General features: G+C 36.3%; 2 protein-coding genes across 8 annotated transcripts in view; one reads left to right on the top strand and one right to left on the bottom strand.

Annotated features, from left to right (window-relative positions):
• Positions 1-27,566, bottom strand: part of NBEA (neurobeachin) — a 723,498-nt gene that overhangs the window by 174,151 nt on the left and 521,781 nt on the right. For all 7 annotated transcript variants that reach the window (XM_055360199.2, XM_055360200.2, XM_055360202.2 and 4 more), the window contains one exon: positions 25,322-25,458. In XM_055360199.2, the coding sequence (XP_055216174.2) occupies positions 25,322-25,458 (137 nt within the window). The remainder of the gene's footprint in view (positions 1-25,321; positions 25,459-27,566) is intronic.
• MAB21L1 (mab-21 like 1) lies at positions 20,022-23,658 on the top strand. The gene has a single exon (XM_004054367.5). The coding sequence runs from the start codon at positions 21,723-21,725 to the stop codon at positions 22,800-22,802; it is 1,080 nt and encodes a 359-aa protein (XP_004054415.1). The 5' UTR covers positions 20,022-21,722; the 3' UTR covers positions 22,803-23,658.

Genomic DNA, 27,566 nt, shown 5'->3' with positions numbered 1-27,566 from the left:
TCCAAATTTAAGCAACACATTCAAGGTAAAAAATAATAGCCAATATTACAAAGAATGTTTAGTAAGCTCTTAATATAAATATTCCATTCAAGTGGTTTTTATTCTAAATAGACTCTCTTTAAGCATTTGGTAGAAAATTAGTGGAAAGGCATAAAAATATTTGGTTATATAATATTAAATAAGATTATAAATACATAGTCTGAAATCTCCCAGACACCTGTAAGAGTTGATTCCTCATTTGCCTATCATTAAAAGAGATAATATACATGTCTTCCTCATTTCTATACTTCAGGCAAGATACTATCTAAATTGATGGGTCAAGTGTTACAAAACAGAGAAAAGACTGAAAGATACTGCACCCAGATTTATGCAGACCTTGCTGATATGCAAATTAATCTCTTATAGGTAAACCAAATAATCTGGATACTAACTTCTTCAGCACTCTATGGATATTAGGTAGTTTACCGGAAGAATAATATGCTAAAATGTACTTCCAGAGTATGAAAGAAAGTCTAACTTACTGCTACAGTGTAATTTATGTTCTGAGAGAATATAGCAAATGAAATAATTTTTCTTATTAAAATCTTATTGAAAATTCCACTCTCCAGTAACAAAAACATTGTTTTAATGCAGATAAATATAAATGTTAAGAACATCTGGCAAAATAGATTTATATTTTTCAGTCCACTTTTTTGTATGTGTATATGAAATCATACAGAGTATAAGCACTTCCTCAATTTCTCCTACAGAAGGTTCCTTAGGCCCTGAGTGAATCACTTTAAGTGGCAATGTTCACAGCTCATGAGATAACCTATTGGAGGTGATCCTGAACTGGTGATCACATCCTTAATTTTTGTACAATCTGCATTTTGTTTTGCAGATTCTATTTTTAACTCATCTACATATCTAACTAAGCTATTTGCGTAATTCACAGTGCATATGACTGAAGCATAGACTTAGGAGAAAGAGTTGCTTTATGGTTCTTTAGATTTGATAAAGTTAGGAAAAAGTTCCTTCCAAACCATAAGGAAGTTGTGCAATAATATATTTAGAGTTTGGTAAATTTGTTTGGGGGGAGGGAGCATTATTTTGTTGAGAAAGACATGAGATGTCCTGATTCGATATCTAAGTTCTAGCTCCAGTCCTGGGAGCGGTAGAGGTGCCTGCACACCAAGCTGCTCCAGTTATTAAGGTTTCTCCTTGACTTTTTGAGAAAAGACATATTGCAGGAATTAAACTTATCCTTGCTAGAACAGCTATTAAAAACCACTGTTTGACTTTTCTTTTCTATTCTTTTTTTTTTTTTTTTTTTTTTTGACAGAATCTCACTCTGTAACCCAGGCTGGAGTGCAGTGGTGACAATATCGCTCACTGCAGCCTCAACCTTCTGGGCTCAAGTGATCCTTCCACCTCAGCCTACTGAATAGCTGGGACCACAGGTGTGCACCACTATGCCTGGCTAAGGTTTTCATTTTTTTAGAGACAAGATCTCATCATGTTGCTCAGGCGGGTCTCAAACCCCTGGGCTCAAGCTAACCTCCTGCCTCAGCCAATCAAAGTATTGGGATTATATGAGTGAGCCCCCACACCTGGCCTTGTTTGGCTTTTCTACATAGGACTTTAAAAATCCAATTTAAGGAACACAATATATGAAAGTAGAGCCAGGCACAGTGGCATGTGACTCTAGTCACTCTCAACTACTTGGGAGGCTGAGGTGGGAGGATCCCTTGAACCCAGGAGTTTGTGTCAGGCCTGGGCAACACAATGAGACCTTGTTTTTTTAAAAAAGGAAGTACAATACTGCCTATATCTTACTGAACTGAAAAGTACAGTTATAATATTCTTCCTTATTTTCTGCTGTAACTTCCACCCAATTATCTTACTTGTGTCCTCTGGAAGATCATGTATACATATTAATATTCTCCTTGTTATAAACGACAGGCTTCTTAGAGGAAACTATTATATCCTACTTCATCCCCATCTCTACCATCCAAATTAGACTCCTTAGTTGGGTACGCTAGCCTCAGTTCTTTCAAGTCACATGGCATGGTTTCTATATCATTTTTGAATCTTGCCTATCATCCAAAGTATTTGCTGTTCAGTTTGTCAACTGTAGAAAGATTTTTAATTCCATTGTGTCAAAAAATCTTCGTATTATTTTAATCCTTTTAAATTTATTGAGGCTTGTGTTATGGCCTGACATAAGGTTTATCCTGGAGAATGTTCCATGTGCACTAAGAAATTTTGCTGTTCTTGGGAGTGTTCTGCAGATGTGTATTAGGTCTGGTTGGTTTATAATGTTGTTTGAGTCTTCTATTTACAGACGGGCCCTGACTTATGATGGTTTGACTTATGATTTTTTGACTTTACAGTGGTGCAAAAATGATACATATTAAATACACTCCTCAATTTATGATGGGTTTGTCAGGATGCAACACCCTTGTAAATTGAGGAGCATATGTCCTTGTTAATCTTACATCTAGTTATTGTCTTCATTATTGAAAGCGGGGTATTGAAGTTTCCAACTATTATTGGATAATTTAATATTTCTTTTTTCAATTCTATCAGTTTTCGCTTTATGGACATTGGGCTTTGTTGTTAGGTGCAAATATATTTATAATTGTTATAACTCCCCTATAAGCTAATCTTTTTTGATTATAAAGTGTTTCTCCTTGTATGTAGTGGTTTTATTTAGTGTAAAAGTCTATTTTATCTGATATTATTGTAGCCATCTCTAGGTCTTTTATGGTTGCTGTTTGTGTGCATATCTTTTTTTATCTTTTTATTTTCAACCTATCTGTATCTTTGAACCTAAACTGGGTCAAAACACATAGTTAACAGCATCTGGTTGTATGTAGAGAGCACAGAGTTGGATCTTATTTTTATTTTAATTCAGTCGACAGTCTCTGATTTTTTTTTCTTTTCTTTTTTTTTTTTTTGACAGAGTCTCACTCTGTTGTCCAGTCTGGAGCACAGTGGTGTGGTCACAGCTCACTGTAGCTTCAATCTCTATGGGCTCAGATGATCCTTCCACCTAAGCCTCCTCAGTATCTGGGACTACAGGAATGTGCCACTACATCCAGCTAATTTTTCTATTTTTTGTAGAGATGGAGTTTTGCCATGTTGCCCAGGCTGGTCTCAAACTCCTGTGCTCAAGTGATCCATCCATCCCAGCCTCTCAAAGAGCTGAAATTACAGAGCCACTGCACCTTTCTGTCTCTGATTTTTTATTGGACTGTTTAATCCATTTACATTTAATGCTATATTGATATGGTTGGATTTACATCTGATATTTTGCTTTTTGTTTTCTGTATCTTTCATATCTTTTTTGTTCACCTCTTCCTCCTTTACTGCCTTCTTTTGCCATTCCTTCACTTATTTTTTAACTACATCTATTTAGTTATTTTATTAGCGATGGCTCTAGGGCTTACAATATATTAGGTTGATGCAAAAGTAACCTGCAGTTTTTGCCATGAAAAGTAATGGGAAAAACCACGATTCTTTTGCACCAACCTAATACATCTTAATTTATCAGACTACAGATTTATTTTTCAAAAATTTAGATCTTATTTGCTTACCCACAGGATTTGAGGCAGACTTGACTTTTTCCCTTAAGTCTTAATCACATTTTTGTTACCATTGTTGATCAAGAAAGTGCCAAGCAAAATTCTCTAATATTTTGCTCTCATCTAGTCTTCTGACATATCTCACTGTCTCTGTAATTCCTCAACAATGATTGGTCCTTCAATCAAACCTCCAAATTCTGTTAGTACCCTGAAGTCATGAATTCATTTAAAGTGATTAATTACTTTCTTACTATTTTCTTACTTATCATTGGTTTTGTATTCCTTATATTCATATTCATTATACCCTTTATAAAGTTACATAAAGACAAATATATAGAGTTGTGTTTTAAAAAATATTTAATAACTAAAGATTTAAATTTGAAATTATACATTATAAAGAAATCATTAAATTTATAAAATGAATTCATTTTTAAAAGATTTATTGTAAGGATCCTTTGAAGAATAAATTCACAGATATATTTAAATATAATTCAAATAATAAAAATATGCTAACTTTTCAGGAAGGTATATGTTGCACATGACGAGATACACCTTTAAAGGTAAAACTGCTGCTATTTTGTACTCATCTCATAGTTAAATAATACAGAGAACTGAATGAATTTTAGAAGGGAAATCATCTACTCCAATGCCTTCATCACACAGGGCAGGAAACTAAGCTCATTAATAAAGATTATATATTCTATTCAAAAAGGAGCAAGCTCTAAAACCCAAGCTTTCTGGTTCCTAATGGAGGGCTTCCTCACTCTACTGGGAAACTAAAGAAAGTTATATGATATGAAAACACTTAAGGGTAAAGTATCTTTGGCAGTTTTACATACTTCAAATAAAACATATGACTAGGTCCTACCAAAATATCCTGATGGACACTTTGGTAGTATTGGAAACAGATATACTAAAGTGGATTATCACTTGGGCAGACACCTAAAAAACACTTTCATATTGAATGTTAGGGTCTTTTAAAAGAAGAGTCTATGAATTCCCTGGCTCCAGGAATAAATTTAAATAAACTCCCATATCATTAGTTGTTGATGATAAAACTGCTTATCAAATCTCTCAAAAGTATTCAAAGCATTAGGCTATAAAGGATTTCATCAAGTTATCTTTTGGCTTCCAAAATCCCAGCAACCCCTCTTAGGCCCATTTGTTTGTTTTGTGCAGGCTCTGGTGACTCAGATTGTCTCCTGTTCCATTCACTTAACAGCATTCATTCTACTCTTCATGGGTCTTCTTTCCCCAGAATTCTTTCCCTCTCCACCCAGAATCTTATAATCACTTTTACAGAATTCAGTATTCATATAGACAATCTATTCTGTACCTTAATCTTAAAATTCTTTGATTTCTTTGTATTTCAGCAGTCTATGCCTGTGTCCATATTCCGCTTAGTAAACTATTCTGCCTATGTTTAAGCTATCTCAGTCACTTATCTATTTAGAAATTTTACTACATCTACTTTTCTCCTTCATCTAGGGTTGCCAGGTAAAGCAGGATTCAGCATTGTTATCTCCCATTCCTTTTAGTGACAGTTTAAACATCTAAGTCCCTTCTTGAAGCTTACCTCAGTCCCAGTGCTTTGTGCCAAGAGAAAACTGAGGCCTAGTTGTATAATCCACCAACTTTAAAAACCACCATCTACAAATTTATCTTCCACAATGCAACAGTTTCTTCCTGCTACATTTTCAGATCTCCACCTGTTTATCCTAAACCCAACATCTCACCCTCCACTGTTACAGATACATATGGAATAAAATAAAATGCAATATTAATAATTGTGTAGAGTTTATCTTCAAGGAAAAAAGCCATCTCTCATTGTAGCCTCAAGACAATGATACCATTTCCTTCTACTGATCTTGGAGATAGAGAGACCTCCATGATTTAGTCCTTCATTTTAACTTTAACCTCTCCTCTATGGCTTCTTTCTCTATGCCCTAAACATGTTCAAATACCTTTAAATTTTTTTCTTGCATCACTTCATAATTACCATACTATCTCTTGCATTTCCTTTATTTCTACTTTTTAAAAATTTTTTATTTCCATAGGTTTTTGGGGAACAGGTGGTATTTGGTTACATGAGTAAGTTCTTTAGTGTGAGATTTTGGTGCACCCATCTCTTGAGCAGTATACATTAAACCCAATTCATAGTCTTTTATCCCTCATTCCCTTCTGACCCTTTCCGCCTGAGTTCCCAAACTCCACTGTGTCATTGTTATTTATGCCTGTGCATCCTCAAAGCTTAGCTCCCACTTATGAGTGAGAACATACAATGTTTGGTTTTCCATTCCTGAGTTACTTCACTTAGAATAGTCTTCAATCCTACTTTTCTTGAAAGTGTATTGTCTACCTCACTTTCCACCTCCGATTTACTCTTCGATCCTATTGTGATCTGCTTCTGTCTCTACAATTCCATTGATACAGATGTGGAAAGACAAAGAACTTTTTATGTTATTTGAACTCTATGTGGTAGCTGAACTGTTGTCCACTAACTTTTTATTACAACTCTCTTGTGTTTGGCATTTAAGATAGTCATATCTGTTAGTTTTCCTCCTTACTTTTCTGAACATTCCTTCTCATTTATTCCTATTGGATCATATTCCTCACAGAGGAATATAGTGAGAAGCTATGTTCCCTAGCATAATTCCTTGTACTTTTTCTCATTCTATATTGCCTCAGATAACCAGTAGTACACATACAAGATGATGGGCACCAAAAATAAATTAAGAGATGATGGTGGCTTACAAGGATGGAAGCTGTAAAGTTGGTGAGAGATGGGCAGAGTCTGGAGGATTTGTTGACACTCTGGATATTGGGTACACAAGCAAGCGAGGAGTCAAAGATGACAGCCATGTTGTTGGCCTAAGCAACCGGAAAAAAGGCACTGCAGTTTACTGAGGTACAGATGACTGATGGAGAAGCAGGTGCTCAATTGGGAATCTAAGTTTGAAATGCATCTTATATATGTGAGATGATGTGGAGAAGACTACCGAACATACCAACTTGAAATTAAGGGGAGAGGTCTTGGCTAGAGATATAAATTTAAGAGTGATCAATGTATAGAACATATTATATTGGCGAGTATTGTTTGAAAAATCCTTCACTCATTCAGGCACTGAGTACCTGCTATATGCTATCAAAATAACCAGCAAAATTAATAAAATCTTCCACTGGGAAGTACAGAACAGATGATATTCATTTAATTATTCATTCAACAAACATACCTAAGCATGATGCTACATAAACTCAGAAGTCTGGAGACAGAAAAAGCTGGGTTTGAATCCTATCTTTGCTAGTTACTATGTGGTCTTGGGTAATATAAGTTTAAAAATATTCTTTTTAAAACACATAAACTTTTATGTGTATTAATTTATTTAACCTGTGCAACAACCCTATGACACAGAATTATCCCTGTTCTACAGATGACAAGACAAACTTAGAGAGGTTCTATATGATGACTAAGAAAGCACACTCTGGAGCCTGGGGCCAGATGGCATAGATGAAAATCTTAACTCTGCTAACTCCTAGCTTTGTAAACTTGGAAGAGTTACTTGAATTCTCTGTGTTTCAGATTCTTAACAATGAAATGAGGCCAGAAGTTTCTACTTCATAGTGTTGAGAAGATGAAGGTACATACAGTAATATAGATAAAACACCTAGCAGAATAACTTGCAGATAACAAAAACTCAGTTTTAGCCAATTTTACCAATTTGTTCTTTGTCTTGTTTAAAGATGTAAAAATGTTCTTAAAAAAACGACCTGCAACTTTTCATCAAGTTCCTAAGACATGTTTTCGAGTGTTTAGCTGACTTTTAGGCAGAAGGTAAAATATGAGAAACAGTAACTTCTTATGTCAGGGTATACAGTTAAGACTAGAATTTATCTGAGGCTGGATTAGGTATCTTGTAATGAGATTCAGGAATCTCCAGCTGGTCCTTTGGTCGATAATCAGTCTAGCTGGTGATCTACATTAGTACAGGTATTTCAGTATGTCTAACTAATAAAGTGGTAATTGCCCTTAAGGGTTTTGTAATCTGGGCTCTAGAATATGGTAAATATTAAACACTGGAATCAATAGGTAAAAGTAACAATTCTTAATAAATTCTACTATAGTTTCTAGACAACAGAAGATCAAATAGGACATAGCTTATAAAACTACTTAGCTGAAGTGGCTCCACTATCTTATTTACTGAGTATAAGGCTTTAATAAAGTTATAGCCTTCTTTTGTTGGCATTTGTGTCTGTCCTCATTCTAGTGTGCCCTCAGTAAGCTACCAGATCTGAACCCGCACAACAAAAGTGCCACTCATTGAAACAGTTATAACAGGAAAGGAAAGCAAGTTGATGGGATTTACAGTGTTACAGGCCACTGAATCACTGACTACTTGGTGAGGGCACGTAAAGAAACATCATTTTCAACACTGCTAGGACAGTGAAGCCGGGTTAATGAAACAGCTTTGGAACATGAAAGCTATTCATAAAGTTTTTTTTTAAACTTCAGATTTCCTTGGGAAACCTAATTAAGAAATAGGAATCTTCCATTAATAATTTTCAATTATTTTACTTGTAGGTTTTATTTCCCAGTGGTACATTTTTTAATAAGCTTTTATTGCTTTATATTTTCTATCCTATTATCTACTTGCAAGTGCCATAAACATTTTGAGATTTAAACAAAAACATAAAATGTTGAAGAACTGGCATTCTTCTCAAGCCTGGGGACTAATAAGTAACGTAAAGTTTTACTTTGAAACATGTTTCTCAGCCTTTCGAATACCTAATTTACTTTTGATGTCCATCAGCTAAGCATAAAGTAGCTGTATCAACACAATGCTAGGAAAAAATAAGTGGCATAGATTATGATTTGGAGAATTCTTAGGGATCAGAGAAGAGCATAAGAATAAATCACTTAGAGAATTAGCTGTATTCCAGGCTTCATTAGTTCTAATTATCCCCCAAATATGCCCAGCAGAATGCACTTGGGTCAGCTGGGACTGACACACAATAGAGTAGGCAAGTTATAAACTCCTCAAAGCACAGAAAGAGTTCATAAAACGACCGCTTGTGCATTTAGATTCATGTGATAACACCTCTTATTGCATAAGCCACCAGATGAAACAGATGGGGCAGCTCTTCACTTGAGAATGTTTCTGTTGTAAACGCACTGGACTTCTTTATTCCCCATTCAAGATACAAACTGCAAGAAAGCCAAATTTCAGGCAGGCTGTCTTTGTCTTTTATTGCCTAGATGTCACAGCAGTAATAAATAAAGTAGTAATGAAACATCCTCATTAAAAAAAAAACTTGGCAAATAAAAACATGCGCCTACACTTAAAGACATTCAAGGCTTTAACACAAAAAAGTTAATGCAATTTTTTTTACCACCCATACAGACATAAATGTATTTTGTATTTTACAAATTACTTAATTAATATATATTAAAATGTATTTTGTATTTTACTACTGCTTCTCAAATGTGTTTTGAGAATTCTCAGAATACGTTTTTTCCAACAATGTATTTAATACTTAAGGGAGGCCTCTTTGCCCTACATTCACCAGTTCACTCTGTGATACTGAATATTCAGTTCTAGGCACTGCACTTGAAGAAAACAACTGAGCAGAATGGGTCTTGTGACTACTTTGGTTTAATTTACATATTTTCACATTGGCTTCAAGTTATTAAAAATATCACTTTTTAAAAGTATTTACCTCTGCTCATGCTAAATTATTTAGAAACTCTTGTTATTGTCAAAAGGTTACAATATGTAGATCAGTATGTTGGTGATTCCTATAACAGTCTACAAGTCCTAGAAGCACATCTATTTGCATTGAAAGTTTATTAGTTTGCTGGTCATTGATCAAGCATGTGGGAAACCTGCAGATTTCATTTGTAGATACAAAATTTATTGACAAAGCAAAATTGATAAATGCCAAAATACATAAAGTATATACTTTATCCCAAATGAGGCTTCTTAGTTACACATTTCGATAAAGCTATGAAAAACTAATATTAGGATTTTAAATATTTGGAAAAAAAACTATATGAAGGCTGTGGAGTATTTAGTAAATTCAATGTATCCTGAGGTTTTACTAAGTGGATTAGCTTCCTTCTACATTTAAACTGAGCAAAAACATTAAATTCATTAAAGTTAGATTGTTTTCCTCTGAATATTCTACGTGTAGCTTATGAACACATTTTTAGAAAGAACTGTTATGCCTATTGATTCTTAAAATAATGATGTATAACTTGATATAGTAAGTCAAGTCACGGAAAAAATACCTAAAAATAGCAAGATATGAGTTGGATGAATACAAAAGTCATGTACTTAGGACCTCGGTAATAATATGTTTAAACAAATAAGATATTTGTTGACATACAGCATTTATCTGCATGGGTATGGATATGCCCAAAAAGCTCATGTGACCCATGTTTCGCTATTATTCTCCACTTTACATGTACCAATCCATTCTAGGAGTAATACTTTCTGGGCACCGTACTTGAAGAAAATCATGTACCAGAATGGGTCCTGAACAGTGAGGTGACTTAAAAGATGCCAAAGGTGTAATAGCTGAAAGACTGGAGTATGTTCAATTTGGTATCTGAAATGCTGAATTTAAAAAGCATATATTTGTTAAAGGGATAATTACTATTCAGAAGGGAAAGTAGGGGCCAGAAGGTGAAAGTTTCAAGGGGAAATATTTTGGTTCAATATTAGGAAGAGCGTTCTAACAACTAGAACTGTTGTAAGTGCAATTAACTATCTGAGTAGGTAGTAAGTTTCTCATTCATGGAGGTAAAAGTAGAGGTTAGATAACCACCTCTGGCTATGGTTGTTACCATGGCTGGTAATGGTGTAGAGAAGATTCAGACAGTTATGAAGAGGGTTACATTGCATTATCCTCCAGAGTTCTTTCCTGCCCTGATATAAAATGTCTGACTTATGAGGCAGAATTACTTTTTTCCCTGATACTAACTGCATGACACATTTTAGTAAAATTTTCACTGTAAGTTTTAATTTTTATGTAGAGTACAAATTGAGCATAAGTACTGATTAGTAACTATAAGTACTAATTCTGTATAAGTACTAATAGAATTCTACTAATAAGTACATAAAATAGTCTTTATATAATAATATAATCATATGTATCATTGAAAAAATTTCCTCACATTTTAGTATCTATACCAAAGAATAATTTACTACAGAATAAAAACAACTGGCATTGGCATAGCTTTCTTGGAAATGACTGCACTTAAATTCATGATCAAAGGAAGTTTTCAATGTGTCTTGAGCTGAAAAACAATATTGTGGGTGGTATAGCTCACTGATATTACACAGTAAAACTATGATATGGATAAACCTTTATAAAAGAAAAGTATATAAATATTTCACTCAAGTAATTATTGAAATAATTGCTTCTCATCACATTTATAAAGGCATATCCCATTAATCTTAAGTTTTACAATGAAGTGGTTATCTAGGTGAATTAGTCCAATTTGATATTCAGTAAATAGTACATATCTTTCCTAAATAGTTTCTCCCAATGTGATAGATCAATACATTATCCTTATAAAATTAAAATTTATAACATAAAAGCATCTCAGTATTTACCTATTTAAAAGCATCCTATAAAGAACCTATCTTTAAAACTCATCAATTATATTCTTTATGTAAATTCAAGCCTAGTAGCAGTTTCTATGAATTATATCTGGCTATGGACATATGTAGTCTAGAAACTGTAGTGCTGATAGCAGCCACAGTCAGACAGACCTGGCTCTGCAATTACCTGTGTGACCCTGGTAAGATGCAACCTTTCTAAAACCTCAGTCTCTTTATTTGTAAATGGGAGCTAATATTTGTTGTGAAGATTAAATGAGATTAAATACTCATTAAATATTGGTCCCTGTTCCTTGTCACCCATCTTTCCCAGCTCAGAATTATTTTAAGTATCAAATGAATTAATGGATATAAATCCTTTGTAAATTGAAAAGAATGCTGCAATTGTAAAGCATTATCTCATTTAATAGGTAATTTATCCCTCTGAATTACATTATGGTTAATGGTGTTCATTATTGTTTTGAATAATCCATGTAAGTATAGGTTCTGTAATATGATAAATTTCTGTAGAACAAATTAATAACTTAAAAGATCATATTTGAAAATACCCAGAGAAAACAATCATTAGCAACAATTATTCTCTAAATCATTTTGGAATAACTAAGTTTTAATGACATAATATAACTATTGGCTTGGGACAGGCTAGGCTTGTACAAGCAGTGGGAGAATTGAGGCTTTACCATTCATTCAGGTGAAGAGAAGAACATATTTTCCCTCAAAATTTCATCAGCCTATTTTTTAGACTAAACAATCTGGAGAATTTTCTCAATTACCTATTACCTGATTTATATGTAGAGTTCAAATACACACTCTAAAGTGGTTGTGAAGTATGTCTTACCCAGAGTTTCTTATTTAAGAATATTACAGCATTCAAGGGTAAAACACTGTAAATCATACAAATACTGGAAAATTTTAAAAGCGTTATTTGACATTATTCTGATTTTTGTTTTTAAAGATACAGATATTGAAACTATCAGAGCTGATCATTTCATTCTGACATGAGTTTTAAAGGTTAAGTTACTATCTGAAGAAAGGTAATCTGGTTGCCTTTCACAGCAGCCTGCAAGCTCTGCAATCTGCATAGAGAGGGGCATTTGTCATCATTAGCTGAGCTGTGACAGCTGGCACCCAGGTTGTCCCAGAATCAAGAAGTGGCAGAGACACTCTTGGTTTAGGTTGCCATTAAGTATAGTAGGTTTCTTGAGGATCAAGTATATTTTACGAAAAGCTTTGCGATGTAACTAACAGTAGTGAACATATTTGAATTTTCCATAACATGGATAATACAATGATAGCACATAATTAGCAGGTTGCCTCTAGACAACAAGATGCCAGATTATAGTATGAATAAACATCTACTGCCTGCCACTTAGAGAGGTAGAATTGTTTTCAGTACCCTAACAGCTCCTGCAGAGTGGTTTTTTCAGGGCTGGGTGATTAATTAAGTATATTGAAGGAAATAGGTTAAAGATGGAGAGGATAGTTCTCAGATATATTTTAAATTTGGTTGTAAATAATACATAACTTCCCAAGAATTAGCTAAACTGTACACACCCAATATAGCACCCATCTTTTTTTCATAATATGAATATGAAAATTAAAGTAATTCATATAGATGCAGTCTTCCAATTGGCTGAAGTGTACGTAATTGGTAATATGTATTTAAAAATATTCCTTGGCAAAAGTTCAAAATCAAAATCTTCTTACCAAATGGGTGCTACTATGAGTCTGAAACGCTTGTGGTAAGTGTATCTAGAAAAGAAGTTTTAAAACTTTAAAATGTTATAAATATGTCTTTTAGATCTTAATGTAAAACTATTTATCAAAAGAAAGTTTAAATTATACAGGTTGATCAGACTTTTGAAAATTTAGAATACTACCACCCCTCTAAAGTCATCAATGCTTGGAAACATAATCAATAACAGGGGTTTTATATTATTATGTAAACTAGTTTTCCACAAATAAAACTAATTTTTGTGTTAATGTAAAATCTATGCAAATACATGCAGTCATTTATCAGGAAAGCTGACAAGCATTCCATATTGGAGGGGAAATGAAACTGCCTCAAGAATAGAGGCAATTAATTATTTCTGTATTTTTTCTTCTTCTGTCTTGAGGCACAAAAGTTATCCATCCAGTTAAAACAGCAAATGAAATAAAGAGATTTTTTTTTTATTTAAACACATATGGCTTTTGCCTGCAATACTGATCACCACAAGGTCTACAGATGCCCGTGGCTAAATTGTACACTGGCAGATGCACACAGGGGAAAACTGTGCTAATGCAGCGTGGAGAGCAAAACAAATGAAGAACTGAAATTGCCAGTAAAAAACAAAAAACAAAACATCCCACATTTTTCCCCCTGAAGAGTTATACATTTTGTTTATCAAATGCACGTTAAGGTTGCAAAAAATTTAAACTTGGTCTGTTGCAAAAAAGTAAAAAACAATTTTAAATTAGTGAGGGTCTACATATATATATATATATATACACACACACACACACACACACAGACATATGTATTAATGTAGGTAAATATTTAAGTAATTTTTTTCTATGGACAAAATGGCTAGCAATAAACTTCTCAATTTCATAATTAAAAACTTATGACATTCAAAGTTGACGTAGTATATGTGACTGAATACATGCTGTTGGAATTTCCCGTGTTATTTAAAAAATCCATTTAGGTATAGTCTCTTCAGGTATTATCAAAAACTGTTAAGGGTTATTATGAGACAAATTACTTCCTGGTGGCAACAAGAATCCAATATTTAGTGGTTGTTTCCTTTTAACAGATGAATACAGAAAATGTATAGAGGCCAATTCAATCTTTTACTATCTTAAACACTGGTGTTTTTGTGTGTGTGTGTGTCTGTACACAGCCTGCATGCATGGCCTATTTTGCAAACCATAAAAAGAGTGTATTTCCTAAAGATGGTTTGAGATTATTAAGAAAGCAATAACTTCTTTCTTAATAGGCCTGTAAGCATGCATAACATTAAAATTTCTATTGTAACTGCAAAATAAAAATATAAAACAGAAAGCATTTAAATAATTTGTATATCTTGGGGGAAGAAATAAAAGGCTAGTTGTACTATTCCAAGTTGTAAAAAGGTAAAATATCTGAAAGAGCATCATTATCAATGTCTTCACTCCTATAATTTAATAATTCTTGGTTTAGAGTATTTGTAACCATCTACATTTACATAATAATGTATATTTATACAAAATTAGGGTAATGTATATTTATACACATGTCCCAAGAATGTGCATATATTAAGTAATATTAGATCTAATAAACTCTTTAGCCTCAATTCCTACCACTCAAAGGGAAGGTTAATTTACTGAAAATGTAAAGTAAAAATATTGAGAAATCTTGACATTTCTTTCTCTAGTGCCATAAAGCTAGAAACATTACAAATATGCCTCAAATGTTGCTAACTTATATGAGAAACCCGTTCTTTCTTGCATATTTTGATGTGTAAGCTGTAAATCAGATTCATAAATCTAACACATATATTCATGTTAGCTACTAAATGTTAGGAGTTTCTTTGAAAAATGAATCTTCTACCAAGTATTAATTTGTCACATACATGAAAATTAAACAACTTTACATAAAATAAAAATTATAAACATATTGCTTATGTATCTGAAATATTATTTTATACTTTGCCTGTGTCAGTGTTTTTTGAATAAAACTTGTCTTTAATTGGAAGTATGACAAAATAGTAAACTCTAGGGGAAATAAATAACGGTGTTACAGTCTAAAGATCTTTTGATATAAAACTAAAACAGCCAGACATTTATACATTAATCATAAAATTTCCAAATAAAAATAATGAAATCAGGGCATGAAGAAACATTTTTGTGGTAATAGAAATGTTCTATCTACATGTGTGGTAGAGCTTCTATGATGGTATATATTTGTCAGAATTCATAGAATGGCACAATCATATGGAAAAATCATGGAATACTACTGTATGCAAAGTACACATCGACAAATCTAACTTAAAAAAATAAATTTCACAGAAAAATGAAGCTATACATTTTATTTCACTAGGTTCCCACTTTTTTTTTTTAATCAGGAACACCACTACATCTTACAAACTATGCTGTTCATGCTTCTAATTTGATTGGGATTTTAGATAATAAAATGGATAAGGATATGTGAATGTAAAAGTATTAACTATTCATTAGTATTACTTTAGAATTGATATTTTTGACAAATCATTATATGAAAAAGTGTGCTTTCAAGAAATAGTACATATTGGTGTACTAAAATGTATATTATTACATTAGTGAAAATATTGAAATGTAACTGGAAATGAAATATTATATAGGTATTATATTCTCAGATAATTATCTCTATACTTATATGTAAAGATATAAAGAAAATTTATATTTATAAACTAATTTCCTTCTTTTTCTGTAAACCATTTATTTTACCGCACATAATATACATGATAAAAGGTAATCATTTTCTATTTTATGTAATTATCCTTTTAAATTATTACTCCAGTTACTAATCACTAAAAAAAATAAATCTTACTTTAGAAGAATTACTTTGCTCATTAAAAAATAAGCTCCAAAACTATAAATTAAAAATACGAAAGGTTATTTTAGACATGTAATCACTGGAAGTTGATTATCTATGTACCATATTCTAGTCTCAAGGTCATGTTGAATATTTTCAGTGGCTTAATCACATACAGTATGAAACAGTAATGAGAGCAATGCAGTCCTGGATGACCTAGTACAGATGTAGGGATTAACAGACACTAATCGATTCTGATTCCTTTGTTTTCTCCAAATGCAATAAAAATATAGCACATTAAGAGTACTAAAAATGTAGCCATAGACACAAATGTATGTAAATTCATGTATGTAAAATCATACATACATTTGTGTATATGTTATAGGTTAGGAAATACCTAATTTTTATACCTTATATAGAAAAGAATCATGTGAGCCCATTTATCCTGTCTGAATATTTCTATAATATCACAAGAAAATTATAAGCTGATATCTAACAAAAAGATTTTAGTTTTATTAGAAAGATAATAGTAACTTTCTGAAGGGTTTGTGAGAAATTAGACTATTGGAATCCATATTTCCTACATAGTATTCAATAAATGAATGACTAACTTCATTGTCCTTAAGTGTTTGGAAAAGGTTAGAGATCACAATTTATGCTGAACAATAAAAAATTCTTTAGGTTGATAACCTCCCTTCCCCCATTTTTTTTTCAGTTTACAGATACAACTGAAAACATCCTGTACCTCTGTGTACATATGCAAATGAAGTGAGGAAACAGAGACAATTATGAAAATAAGCCAGGCTTTAAATTTCTTTTTCTACCAAAAGAAAAGTTTTGGCTAGTTATCCAGTATTACTTCAAGTCTGCAAATCAAGCAGTGGTGGTCAATTCTTACAAGTATACTCCCAACTTCCATTTTTAATCTCAAAATTTTCTTTTCAAAAACCTATTAATACCAATATCAAGTTTATTAAGCAACACTGTAGAGAAAAAAAGTACTCTTCACTACAAATGTGACTATATGATTGTGAACTAGGGTGATGAAGAAAACTGAGGCAAAGGCCTTCATCAGTCAAGTGAAGAATAAACAATTCTAAAAAATTAACCACGATTCTCAAAATGTTCTAGTTGAATAAATAAAATAGGGTCTAAATTGTGCAAACAGTGACCTCAATCCTCTGCTTGACTTTGAAATACATCTGATATTAAAAGATGAAATAATTACTTTAAGAAATCACTGAAACCTTGAAAGGTTTCAAGCTATTTTTTGTCTCAAGTGTTCTTATACCAGGAATCACACAGGAAGAAAGGTATAGATGCCATCAAATTAGATTACCAGAAAAACTCTCTCTATTTTACTTTATTTAATGTGACACATAAAGAAAACCCTGCACAAATATCTGTCTTTAATTTCTCTAGTGTAAAAAAAGAAATATATTGTGTCTGGCAGAATGAAACACTTGAAATAGCCTGGGTGCATTTAAAAAAAAAGAAGGGGGAAAGAAATCAGATGCCTACAATGAGCCTTCAAAGCCACTCCAGCAGTAGGGATAAATAATGTAATAAACTCGACTTCATATTCTTTTTATCTCCCCAGTGTAATAAGCACATATTAAAAAAATAAAACTTTAAATTCATGAATACTTGTGAATAGACTAGCAGCTAGCAGATAATGAAAAAACACCAAACAATATCTGTATAAGCACTTAACATGTATGTGCATATCCTTTAACAGATACCTTTTTTCCAGATGAAAGGTTACAATTACTGAGATTTATGAACATGCAATTCAAATTTAAATTAGGTTTTTTTCTAAAACAAAGAAATCTTGCATTCTTGTATTTCTCAACATAACAGAGTTTTTCTTTAAGCTTAATAATGACACTATTTATGAATTACTTTGTATATCCCATATAAGTAAGCAGGTCTGCAGAAGTGGAGACAAGTTATTTAGGAAATACTACTTGAGGAAAAGTTGTTTTGCCACTGTTATTTCGAACGCTTCGAAGTGTTAAGGATCACAATATTTGATTATTTTATATTCACTAATACTGCTAACATTTATGATAATGGTGTGCTATGTCCTTATTGCTTTTTTTTTTTCCCTAACTGGTACATTTTAAATCGAGCCTGCCTCATAAACTAAGTAAATGCAATGTAAACGTCAGTTAGGCATTAAAATTCTAAATACCATTCAATATAAGCATTTCAAACTATCATTAAATCATGAGATTCTTGAGATTTTTTTCCTTCAATTAGGCCAGTTTTCCTCAATTATCATTCTATTATTAGCTCATGTCAAAGATGTCTGCATGCCTACCACTGAAAACAATTAAGTATTTACATCCTAAAGCATGACACACACACAATTTTATTCTAGTAGCACTGAGTATATTTACAACAAAAAATATTGCAAGACTGGTGTAACTGGAGTTTTTTAAAAAAACTTTTCACATTAATACATGAATGTATATTAAGCCATCTCTATGTACTGCATAATCATTTGACATAACTAGTTTAATAGGTCAAATGATATTTTTAAAAAAATTACTGAAAAATAGTTAAATATGTTACTCCCATAAAATAAATATATCCCCCAAGCCTAAATTAAAATCGGCTGAACTGCACAAAAATGTACTGTTATTTGCAATCCCTCTCTATAGGTCATTTCCATAAAAAAATTTCGGGGATGGAAAACACGCTTCTCCGAATAGCTTAATTCTCGCTTCAACAATGAGGGGCGTCTAAGATCACTGAAAGGATTCAGCTACAGAAGGCAATTCATTTCACGTGTTCATTGTAATAGAAAATCACTGTGTTGCAGCAACAAGCAGTACTTGCACTAGAGTATTATTCATTCCAGGGCGCCCAGTTCACCCACAGTGATAATCGCGGACCGGTGAATCCTATGTTATGTAAATCACCTTCAGCTCCTTGTGTGAGGGGTGCTTAAGGAAGCAGCTTAGAAAACACAGTCCTGGCGTCCTTTAAACTAAATGACTTCACTTTCCTGAACACTCTAGATCTAATGAGTTTCCTAGTATACCTTTTCTCACCATCCATTTTTCTTTCTCAAAGTGCAAATCGTTAGTGAAAAGGCGCTGGTTGCACCAATTAGTTTGCACAAAGTGCTTCGGTGTTTAGCTTCGCTTTAACCCAATTAAGCTGCACAGTGAGCCCCGAAGATGTGCCACCTGCGCGCCTGGCTCCAGCCAGGCCCGGCCGGCATCCCTCGGAGGCCCGCGTCCTTCCCGTTGGACCCACTTAAGGTCCCCCGAACAGCCCTGGGGCCTCCCCGTCCTCGGCTGTCTCACGTCCTTGACAACCAAGGGTGTTCTGCACGTGGCCCAAGAAGGCAAGGGGCGAGGTCTTGGGGCAAGCATCTCTGGCCTGAACCCAAGGGAGAGAGCGCAGGGCGCAGGGGCCCGCGGCTGGGGCTTGGCTGCGACCACACCTGGGCCGGACGTGGGCGGTGCAGGCTGAGGGGTGCGTGGGCAGAGCGTGGTCTGGAGCAGACGTGGATAGTAAGCCGGGACACCAAGTAAGGTTTTCAAATAAGCTCACGCAGAAATAAAGCGTAGCGATCTTGAGCCCAGAGAGGAAAGTAAGAGGGCACGGGAATGCGGAGGAGCGAGAGAGAGGCGGCGAGCGGACGGCACAGGGCCACACGCGCCGGGTGAGGGCAGAAGGCGGCGTTTCCCCAGAGACTACTGCACATCCTCGCCGTCGTGGCTGCAGGTTCTCCGGCTCTGATGCGTCTCCCCTCCAACTGCCAAAAGGTAGTGGTGCATTCACCCGCGACGACGGCAAAGTGGGGAGGGGTTTTTTGGGTGTTCCCAGACCCTGCTCTTAAGGGGATGGAAGGTTCTTGGGAAATAGGGTAGATGGGTGCCATGCACCCCAATGTATACTATTTTCAGCTAAATTGGAATCTATCACTGTTGGATAAGGAGAAATTAAATAATAGGTGGTTTTGTGATGCTGTACCTGTGCAAAACAAAACACACAAACAAAAATCAAAAGCATAAGTAGCAAATGGGAGCCCTGAAGAACATCTTGTTAAAAGTGGCTCTGAAAGTGTCTACAAACATGTTACCGGGAGTTATAGGATTTGACGGGAAACAGTCTTAATTGGAAAGACGTGGCATCTAAATTAAAGGTAGACAATTAAAAAAATCCACCTAGTTTTAAAAACCACAACATAACCACTAAGTAGTATTTCTTTAGTTTCCTGTACTTTGAGGACACAACTGGACCACCAACTAGGAAAAAAAATTCCTCCTCCTGTTTCCAGGTTCCAAAATTCAGAAATGAAATGATTTATTTCATTTTTGTTTTCAAAATGATGTTTAAATCCAAAAAAAACCCCAGATAACTGCAAGTTAATTTTCTTTGCAAATGTTAACCATTTTCCCTTAATTAAATCACACGAAATAGTATAAAATTAGAAGTCTACTGCCAGGTCACCACTTAAGGACACTTAAGACAGGAGATATATCCTTAATTATACATCTGTAAACAAGCCAGAAACCCCAAACCTTCAATTTTTCAGGGTAGTTATCTGTGAGGAAGCATGATCTCTATGATCTCACCTGAATTTTATGTACTAAAATACAGGTCACTATGAAATAACGCTAAAGTACTCTGTCCATCCCAATTTATTTTTCAAATGTTTCTATAAGTGCATATATAGCGTTGTGTCCTGCTTGTAATGCTGGGCAAGTCCACCAAAGTGCAAAGACTGCATCTGCTGGGGCAGAGGGATGTACGAAATATTTTTTAAACATCCTAACTTAAAACAGGGGTAGAACATCTCACACGCTCAGCAATAATTTTCAGATTCAACAAATGGAGAAAACGAAAAAAAAAAAAGTAAAAAAAGAGCATACTACCTCCATAACGTTTCAAAAAATCATTTTAACATATAGGAACATCCAGAATGAGAAAAGTACACAGGTACTCCTCCATCTAAAGCCAACTTCCATATGCCAGTAGTCTGCATGAAAGAACAAACTTTCAACCTGCATTTAAGAAGACCCCAAGGATTAACAGACGTTAATTATCTTACTCTAAATGCAAGTTAGTGATTTTGTTTTAGAAAACCCCGTCAAGATCACTAATTGATGGATGCCCATTAATACACCTGTATTTGCATTTCAGCGGTAAAAAGACAAGCAGGTTTTCGGCACAGAAGAGAGCCGCTTTGCCAAGTCTTTTCAAAACGTCAATATGCTTCAAGTAATACCAAAGCTGAGAGATTCCTCTTGATTTCCAAACTGTCTAGGTGGCCTGGGTGGTTTTCTGCCGGCAGCAGCCTCCTACCTTTAGTTTGTGTGCCTATATCCATGAGTGGGGATTAATTAGCCGGGTTGGAGCTGAAGGAGGTTGTCGTGACGAGCCCAGTGGCGATTGGCCGCCCGCCTGCCTGGCCCTGCCTTTATAATTTCCACACGAGTGCATCTGGGCTCTTACACAAACCAACAGCAGCTTCTTCTGACATATACACACGCAGACTCACCCCGGACACACTCTCAGCACACTTTTCCTCCATTTGATTAACAGTGCTGCACACACAATGATTACGGGAAAGCGCAAATAAATACGGAAAGGGGTGCTTATTTTGACTACTGGAAGAGTTTTGCTGGGTCTCAGCGCAACTTTTGTTTTTTATTCCTGAGAAGGTGATCTCTCCATGCGGTTCTCTCACACAAGGATTCTTTAAAAGAGGAAGAGAGACAAGGAGAGGGGGGAGGACAATCTTTCACTTTAAGAACGGCTGGGCTCAAAGATAAAAGGAAGGGAAAAGCAGCAGCAGCAGCAGCAGCAGCAGCAGCAGCAGGGAAACCAACGCTGCAGCACTTCCGAAAGGCATTTTTGATCCATTTCTGAGTGTTGCGGCCCGTTTCTCCACCGAAGTTGGCTCCAGCTCTAGCAGCCGCATTGGATCCCACAGCTTACTGCGAGACTCCGGTGTACAATCCGGATCTCTGCCCCAACATGATTGCGGCCCAGGCCAAGCTGGTCTACCATCTGAATAAATACTACAACGAAAAATGCCAAGCCAGGAAAGCTGCCATTGCCAAAACTATCCGGGAAGTCTGCAAAGTAGTTTCCGACGTACTGAAGGAAGTGGAAGTGCAGGAGCCGCGGTTCATCAGCTCTCTCAACGAGATGGACAATCGCTACGAGGGCCTCGAGGTCATCTCCCCCACCGAATTTGAAGTGGTGCTTTATCTCAACCAAATGGGGGTGTTCAACTTCGTGGACGATGGCTCACTGCCAGGCTGCGCGGTGCTGAAGTTGAGCGACGGGCGCAAGAGGAGCATGTCCCTCTGGGTGGAATTCATTACCGCCTCCGGCTACCTCTCGGCACGCAAAATCCGGTCCAGGTTTCAGACGCTGGTGGCTCAAGCGGTAGACAAATGTAGCTACCGGGATGTGGTAAAGATGGTGGCAGACACCAGCGAAGTGAAACTGAGAATCCGAGATAGGTACGTGGTGCAGATCACGCCGGCCTTTAAATGCACCGGGATCTGGCCGAGGAGTGCTGCCCACTGGCCACTTCCCCACATCCCCTGGCCGGGACCCAACCGGGTGGCGGAGGTCAAGGCGGAAGGTTTCAATCTCTTGTCCAAGGAGTGCCACTCCTTGGCCGGCAAGCAGAGCTCGGCGGAGAGCGACGCCTGGGTGCTGCAGTTCGCGGAGGCAGAGAACAGACTGCAGATGGGGGGCTGCAGAAAGAAGTGCCTCTCCATCCTCAAAACCTTAAGGGATCGTCACCTTGAACTGCCGGGCCAGCCCTTGAACAATTACCATATGAAGACTCTGGTTTCCTACGAGTGTGAAAAGCATCCCCGAGAGTCGGACTGGGACGAGTCTTGCCTGGGTGATCGGCTGAACGGGATTTTGCTGCAACTTATCTCCTGCCTGCAGTGCCGGCGGTGTCCCCACTACTTTCTACCGAACTTAGATCTGTTTCAAGGCAAACCTCACTCAGCTCTGGAAAACGCTGCCAAACAAACGTGGCGACTGGCAAGAGAGATCCTGACCAACCCGAAAAGTTTGGAAAAACTTTAGAGGATGATTTAATCAAGAGCCGAAATTATTACCCTTCTCAAAGTCCTTATTAAGTGTAAACTTCTGTTCAATTCCTAATATTCCACTCCGCAGTGCAAACAATCTCTTCCTTTAAAAAGGAATAATAATACAATATTTAAACATCATCTCACCCACCCCCACAAGGGGAGAAAAAGTAGGGGAAGCGGATGGAGAAAAACCCAAAGCCACTAGTATTAGAAGACTTCTTTCCACACGATTTCCTATCTCCCTTGAAAAGTACACCGTAACACTCTGTAAACAGCCCAGCTGTAACGCCAGACCGCGACGAACACTCTGCCTAACTATCAAAGGATTATAGCAATCCTGGTGATTTAGGTGCATCTGTCTGTGAGTAAACACGATTTGGATATGCCATCTGAAAGAAACTGTAATGTATATTTTGATTTGTAACAAATATTGTGATCTCACATTGTCTTTGAAAGTGTGGATGTTGGTGTTTTGTGATTTGGTGAACAGAACTTAAATTGCCATTCTGGATACTTCCAGACATTTTCCACTAACAAAGATATCATTTAAAGGTAGATTTCCTCCTGGTACTTTTATCTGTCTTTGAAAGTGTCTGAACTTTAAAAAGTTTACATTTTGTTTCAAATATTGCTTGTTCTATTTCTAACATTCCATAAATATACTTGAAATGTTATTTAAATATATTCAAAGAAATTTGAATTCAGCTTATATAATAACGCTTGAATATCTGAATTATATATTTGAAAAATGCACTTGAAATACACTGGATAATTACTTTTGTGATTTAGATTTTAATTTGTTGCTGGTTTTTATTTAATTAGATGCTAATAAATGAAGTAAAATAAAAGTTGTGTCTCACTTTAAATTGTTTCCTATCACAAGATGTAATGATGCATTTTGAAAATCAAACCCACTTGAATATCTTAAATATTTTGAGAAATATGCTAATGAAATCCTTAAAAATAAAACATTGGAGAAAAGCTCTTTCTGTATAGGTCCATAAGATAACAATCTACTCTCAGTCTCTAACTTACTTGTAAGACAATTCCTTTCTACAACAGACACAATTTAAATCTACCTTTGAAAGCTTGCTCTTCTTGTAGCATTTTTGATAATATAAGAAAAAAAGTCTATCATGACAGTAGAGATGACTGAGTTAAAAATCTGACTAATGCAGAGGAAATGAACTTAACAAAGTCATAATGAAACTTCGAAAATTATGTATGAAAACTAATAAAACGATTCTTTCTGACCAATATATTTTATGTCAAACCTTATTTTATGTAATAAGGGTTCCATTAGCAGAATAAATTCATTAGAAATTCAACATTTCTTTTTGACTTCATAGGGCAAGCTAATAAAAGGATAAACACAAAATTTAAGTTATTTTAAAATAAAATACAGTGCATTCAAGCTCATTTTAAAAACTACATTTGCAGCTAGAAGTAAAAGAAGTCCCATGGCTATCCTTTGGACTAGTTTAGTAGTCAAAAAGTGCTGAAAAGGCTGATCACCTATGGGCCTTAAGTTAGTTAATTCAGGTGATGGTAAATTTTTGGATTTCAGCTCTAGTCTACAAATACTATTTTATAACATTTTATTTCAATATCTAAATTAAAAACAATAAAGTTCTGGATCTGTGGGAGCATTTGTCTTTGACTATTTTAGAATAACTGCCTCTGAAAATAAAGGAAGATCTTTGCAAAATGATGCTAGAATTTCTAGCATGACACTTCATGCTGTTGAATTCTTAACCCCAGAATAGAAGTTTGCAAATTGCACAGTAACATGAAAGTTAAAACATTAGAATAGATCTCAGAAAATGCTGAGAAAGAGCTACTCTAATACTCTGGTGTTTAAAATCTACACAATAACATTTAATAAATATGCATTTAAATGGTCCAAATTTGTATTTTCTGGCATTATACCCAAAGAATACAATATTTAAACATCTGCGTGCTAGCATATATATTTAAAATCAAAGCTCAGAGAATCAGTTGCTTTTCTCTTAAATCCACATATAAAACCCATTCTTATTTCAGGAGATGGACAAAATGGGTGTATTAATGGAGATTAATTTATATCTAAATGCTCTCCCCCCAGTTTCCTTATAACTTTTCAATAATCACATTACAATATAAAGTTTTGAAAATTAAAAGTGATCTTAATAAGAAATTTCTCAAGACCTTTCAAAGTCAGCCTCAGAGCCTGAGATTCTGGGCCCCAGGGACTTGGGAGCAACTGGCTTAACTACCAAATCTGCCCAAGTGCAAACAAAGGCACTCATAGAAAGACTGTTAAAATGTGCATGCTCTGGTAATACAGGATTTAAATTCATTAATATATTCTTCAATTCCATAAAGAGAACATGCTATTTCATTCATTTTATTTTCTACGAGAAAGAGGAGAATGTGCTCCCCTCCTCCACTGTCAGGTAAAACCAAACAAAATTGAAAACCACTTCCTGCCACAAAGCCACCAATACTGTACATGGAATCGCTTTAACTCACTTTCGTGTCGATCTTCTTGAAGGCAGAATCATCCTCATCTACCTCGAAGTAGATTTCTGTCGTGGTGATGGAGAGAGTCCCCTTGGCCACCACCACGGGAGCGATGAGCTGGGCAGGGGTGCTGAGAACCACTGGGCCTGCAAGGCAAGGACAAGGGGAGTCAGGCTGAGCCCCTGTGGCCCTTCCTGCTCCCTCCCAGAAAGGTACCAGAGGTTTTTATTGGTAAGGATGCACTAGAAAAAATGGTGCCCGTATTATGCGGCAAACTCTTTTTTCACGTAAGATAAGGACTACTTAGCTTTTATACATTACCTTATAACGAGACTAGACAGAAAAAATGGCATGAAAACCCAGGAGGTCAGGATACCGAATAACGCTCAATTTCCACCTAGAAATCCTACATGGTTGGTAAGGGGCTGCCATTAACCTACTTAAAAGTGCAGAACGGACAAATGCCCCAATTCTCCATTGAGTATCACTGGCTTTTCCAGAGACCCTAGGCAGTCAGCACTGCCCCCAAGACCAGCCATCGCGCGAAGCCGTTCCACTCAGCAGCGGCGCTCCCCAAGGAGAGGCGAGAGGACGAGAAGGGGGCAAGGATCTAAATGATAAATTCCGCTGTTCTGAGCGGTTTGCCTCTTGCAGGAAGATTAATCTAATATCGGTCTCCTAAGGCGCGCTACACACACATACATACGCGTGCATACGGACATTACATAAAGTTCTTATGTAGAAAAGAACGAAAATCTTAGTCATTTTCTTACAGAGAATATATCAAAAGTGATGAAAATGTAAGACGCTTGAACAAAACGGTTCTCAAAAAACCGTGCGAAAGTGCTACTTCTCAACTTTTGAAACTACAGAAACAGCTTCACTAGAAGTGCCTGCCAGGGTGCTTGCTTCGAATTCCCTCAATCTGTTAAGGTTGAAAATCACGAATTACGCGTATAGAATATGAATTCAAATAGGATATTACCTAAATGTTTTCTGTAAAGTCTTCCCAAAGGGAGACATTCTTCGCAATCCTGGATTCGAAACACGATATAACGTTATACATAACGTGGGGATCGGATGTAACTATTCATTTGTAGGTAGCAAGGGCGCATCATAATCCCTTCCACTTCTCTCAAATGCATACAGTCAAATGCGTCACAATAACAGTCGGAGAAAGGCAATAAAAAGTTAGGTTCCCCGCGGCCGCTAGGCCTCGACCCTCCGGGCGGAGAGCCCTCGAGCCGACACCGCCCTCGGCCCCCGCCGGGCCGGGCTCGGGAGACGCGGCCAAGTTGGCTTTCCCTGGCGCAGCACACACCCAATCTGCGACCGTCCTGCACAATGCCGGGCTGTTCCCGAGGCTGCGGGAACACAGAGGGCTGGGCTGGCTTCTGTCGCGATTACAAGGGGGTGGCTAAGGAGCAAACTGTGACAGTGTCAGCTTTCAGCCCTGTCGGGACTGCCCGGGCCAGACCCACGCACAGCCCTGTCTTTCATTTCACTGCTCTCTATCCCCCGATGAGCCCCCGGGGCTCGCGGACTCTGGGCCTCGGCCTCTGCCCAGCCGAGTCGGGGTCCACCTCGGTTGCACAAGGTTTTCCTTTGGAAAGGGAGAGGCAGTCGATCTGAAGCACCACTTTAAAGGCTCATCAATCTTAATCTAGATTGCTCAAGTAATTACGCCCGAATCTCTTGTACGATTACAAGTGGATTTGGGTTTCTATTCCCCAGGCCCTCCTTTGTGTTTATTGGAGGGTCTGTGCGCGCGCTTGGCGGCGCCTCCTGCCTCCCGCGCCCTCCTCCGAATCCCCCAACGCTCGGGCCGGTTCGAACCGCTCCCTTAACCCTTAAGCAACCAGGACGCTCCCTTGGATGCCACTTTTCCTATCTTCTCTCTGAAGAAATCTATGCGGTTTACTCTTGTTTGGGGCAAGGTGAGAAAGGTGATTTGGTTCACACTGGAAACAAAGTTGTACGTTGTTGGGCATTGCTAAAAACCTCAAAAAAGTCTCCATTCTAAAGACAGAGGACTATCAAGATTTATAGTTTAACAGAGGTTTCTGGCATTTGGAGACAAATAATGGTCAAAAACACTAAAAATGGTGAATTACTTCTTTCTCCTAAAAAGTAATTTAACGTATCCAAATTGAGAACATGAAAAAAAAAAAAAAGATCGTGAAACATCAAAACCATACCCATTGATTTATTGAAATACATTACAAATTTTAAGTACACATCCGTGAACTTTCCG

This window comes from Gorilla gorilla, chromosome 14, assembly GCF_029281585.2.
Source record: "Gorilla gorilla gorilla isolate KB3781 chromosome 14, NHGRI_mGorGor1-v2.1_pri, whole genome shotgun sequence".
Taxonomy (NCBI): Eukaryota; Metazoa; Chordata; class Mammalia; order Primates; family Hominidae; genus Gorilla; species Gorilla gorilla.
The sequence above is the reverse complement of the archived record's forward strand: the minus strand, read 5'-3'. Positions and strand labels throughout refer to the sequence as shown.

Excerpts from the sequence above, each read along its gene's own strand:
- MAB21L1 (XM_004054367.5), top strand. The coding sequence starts at position 21,723 with ATGATTGCGGCCCAGGCCAAGCTGGTCTACCATCTGAATAAATACTAC.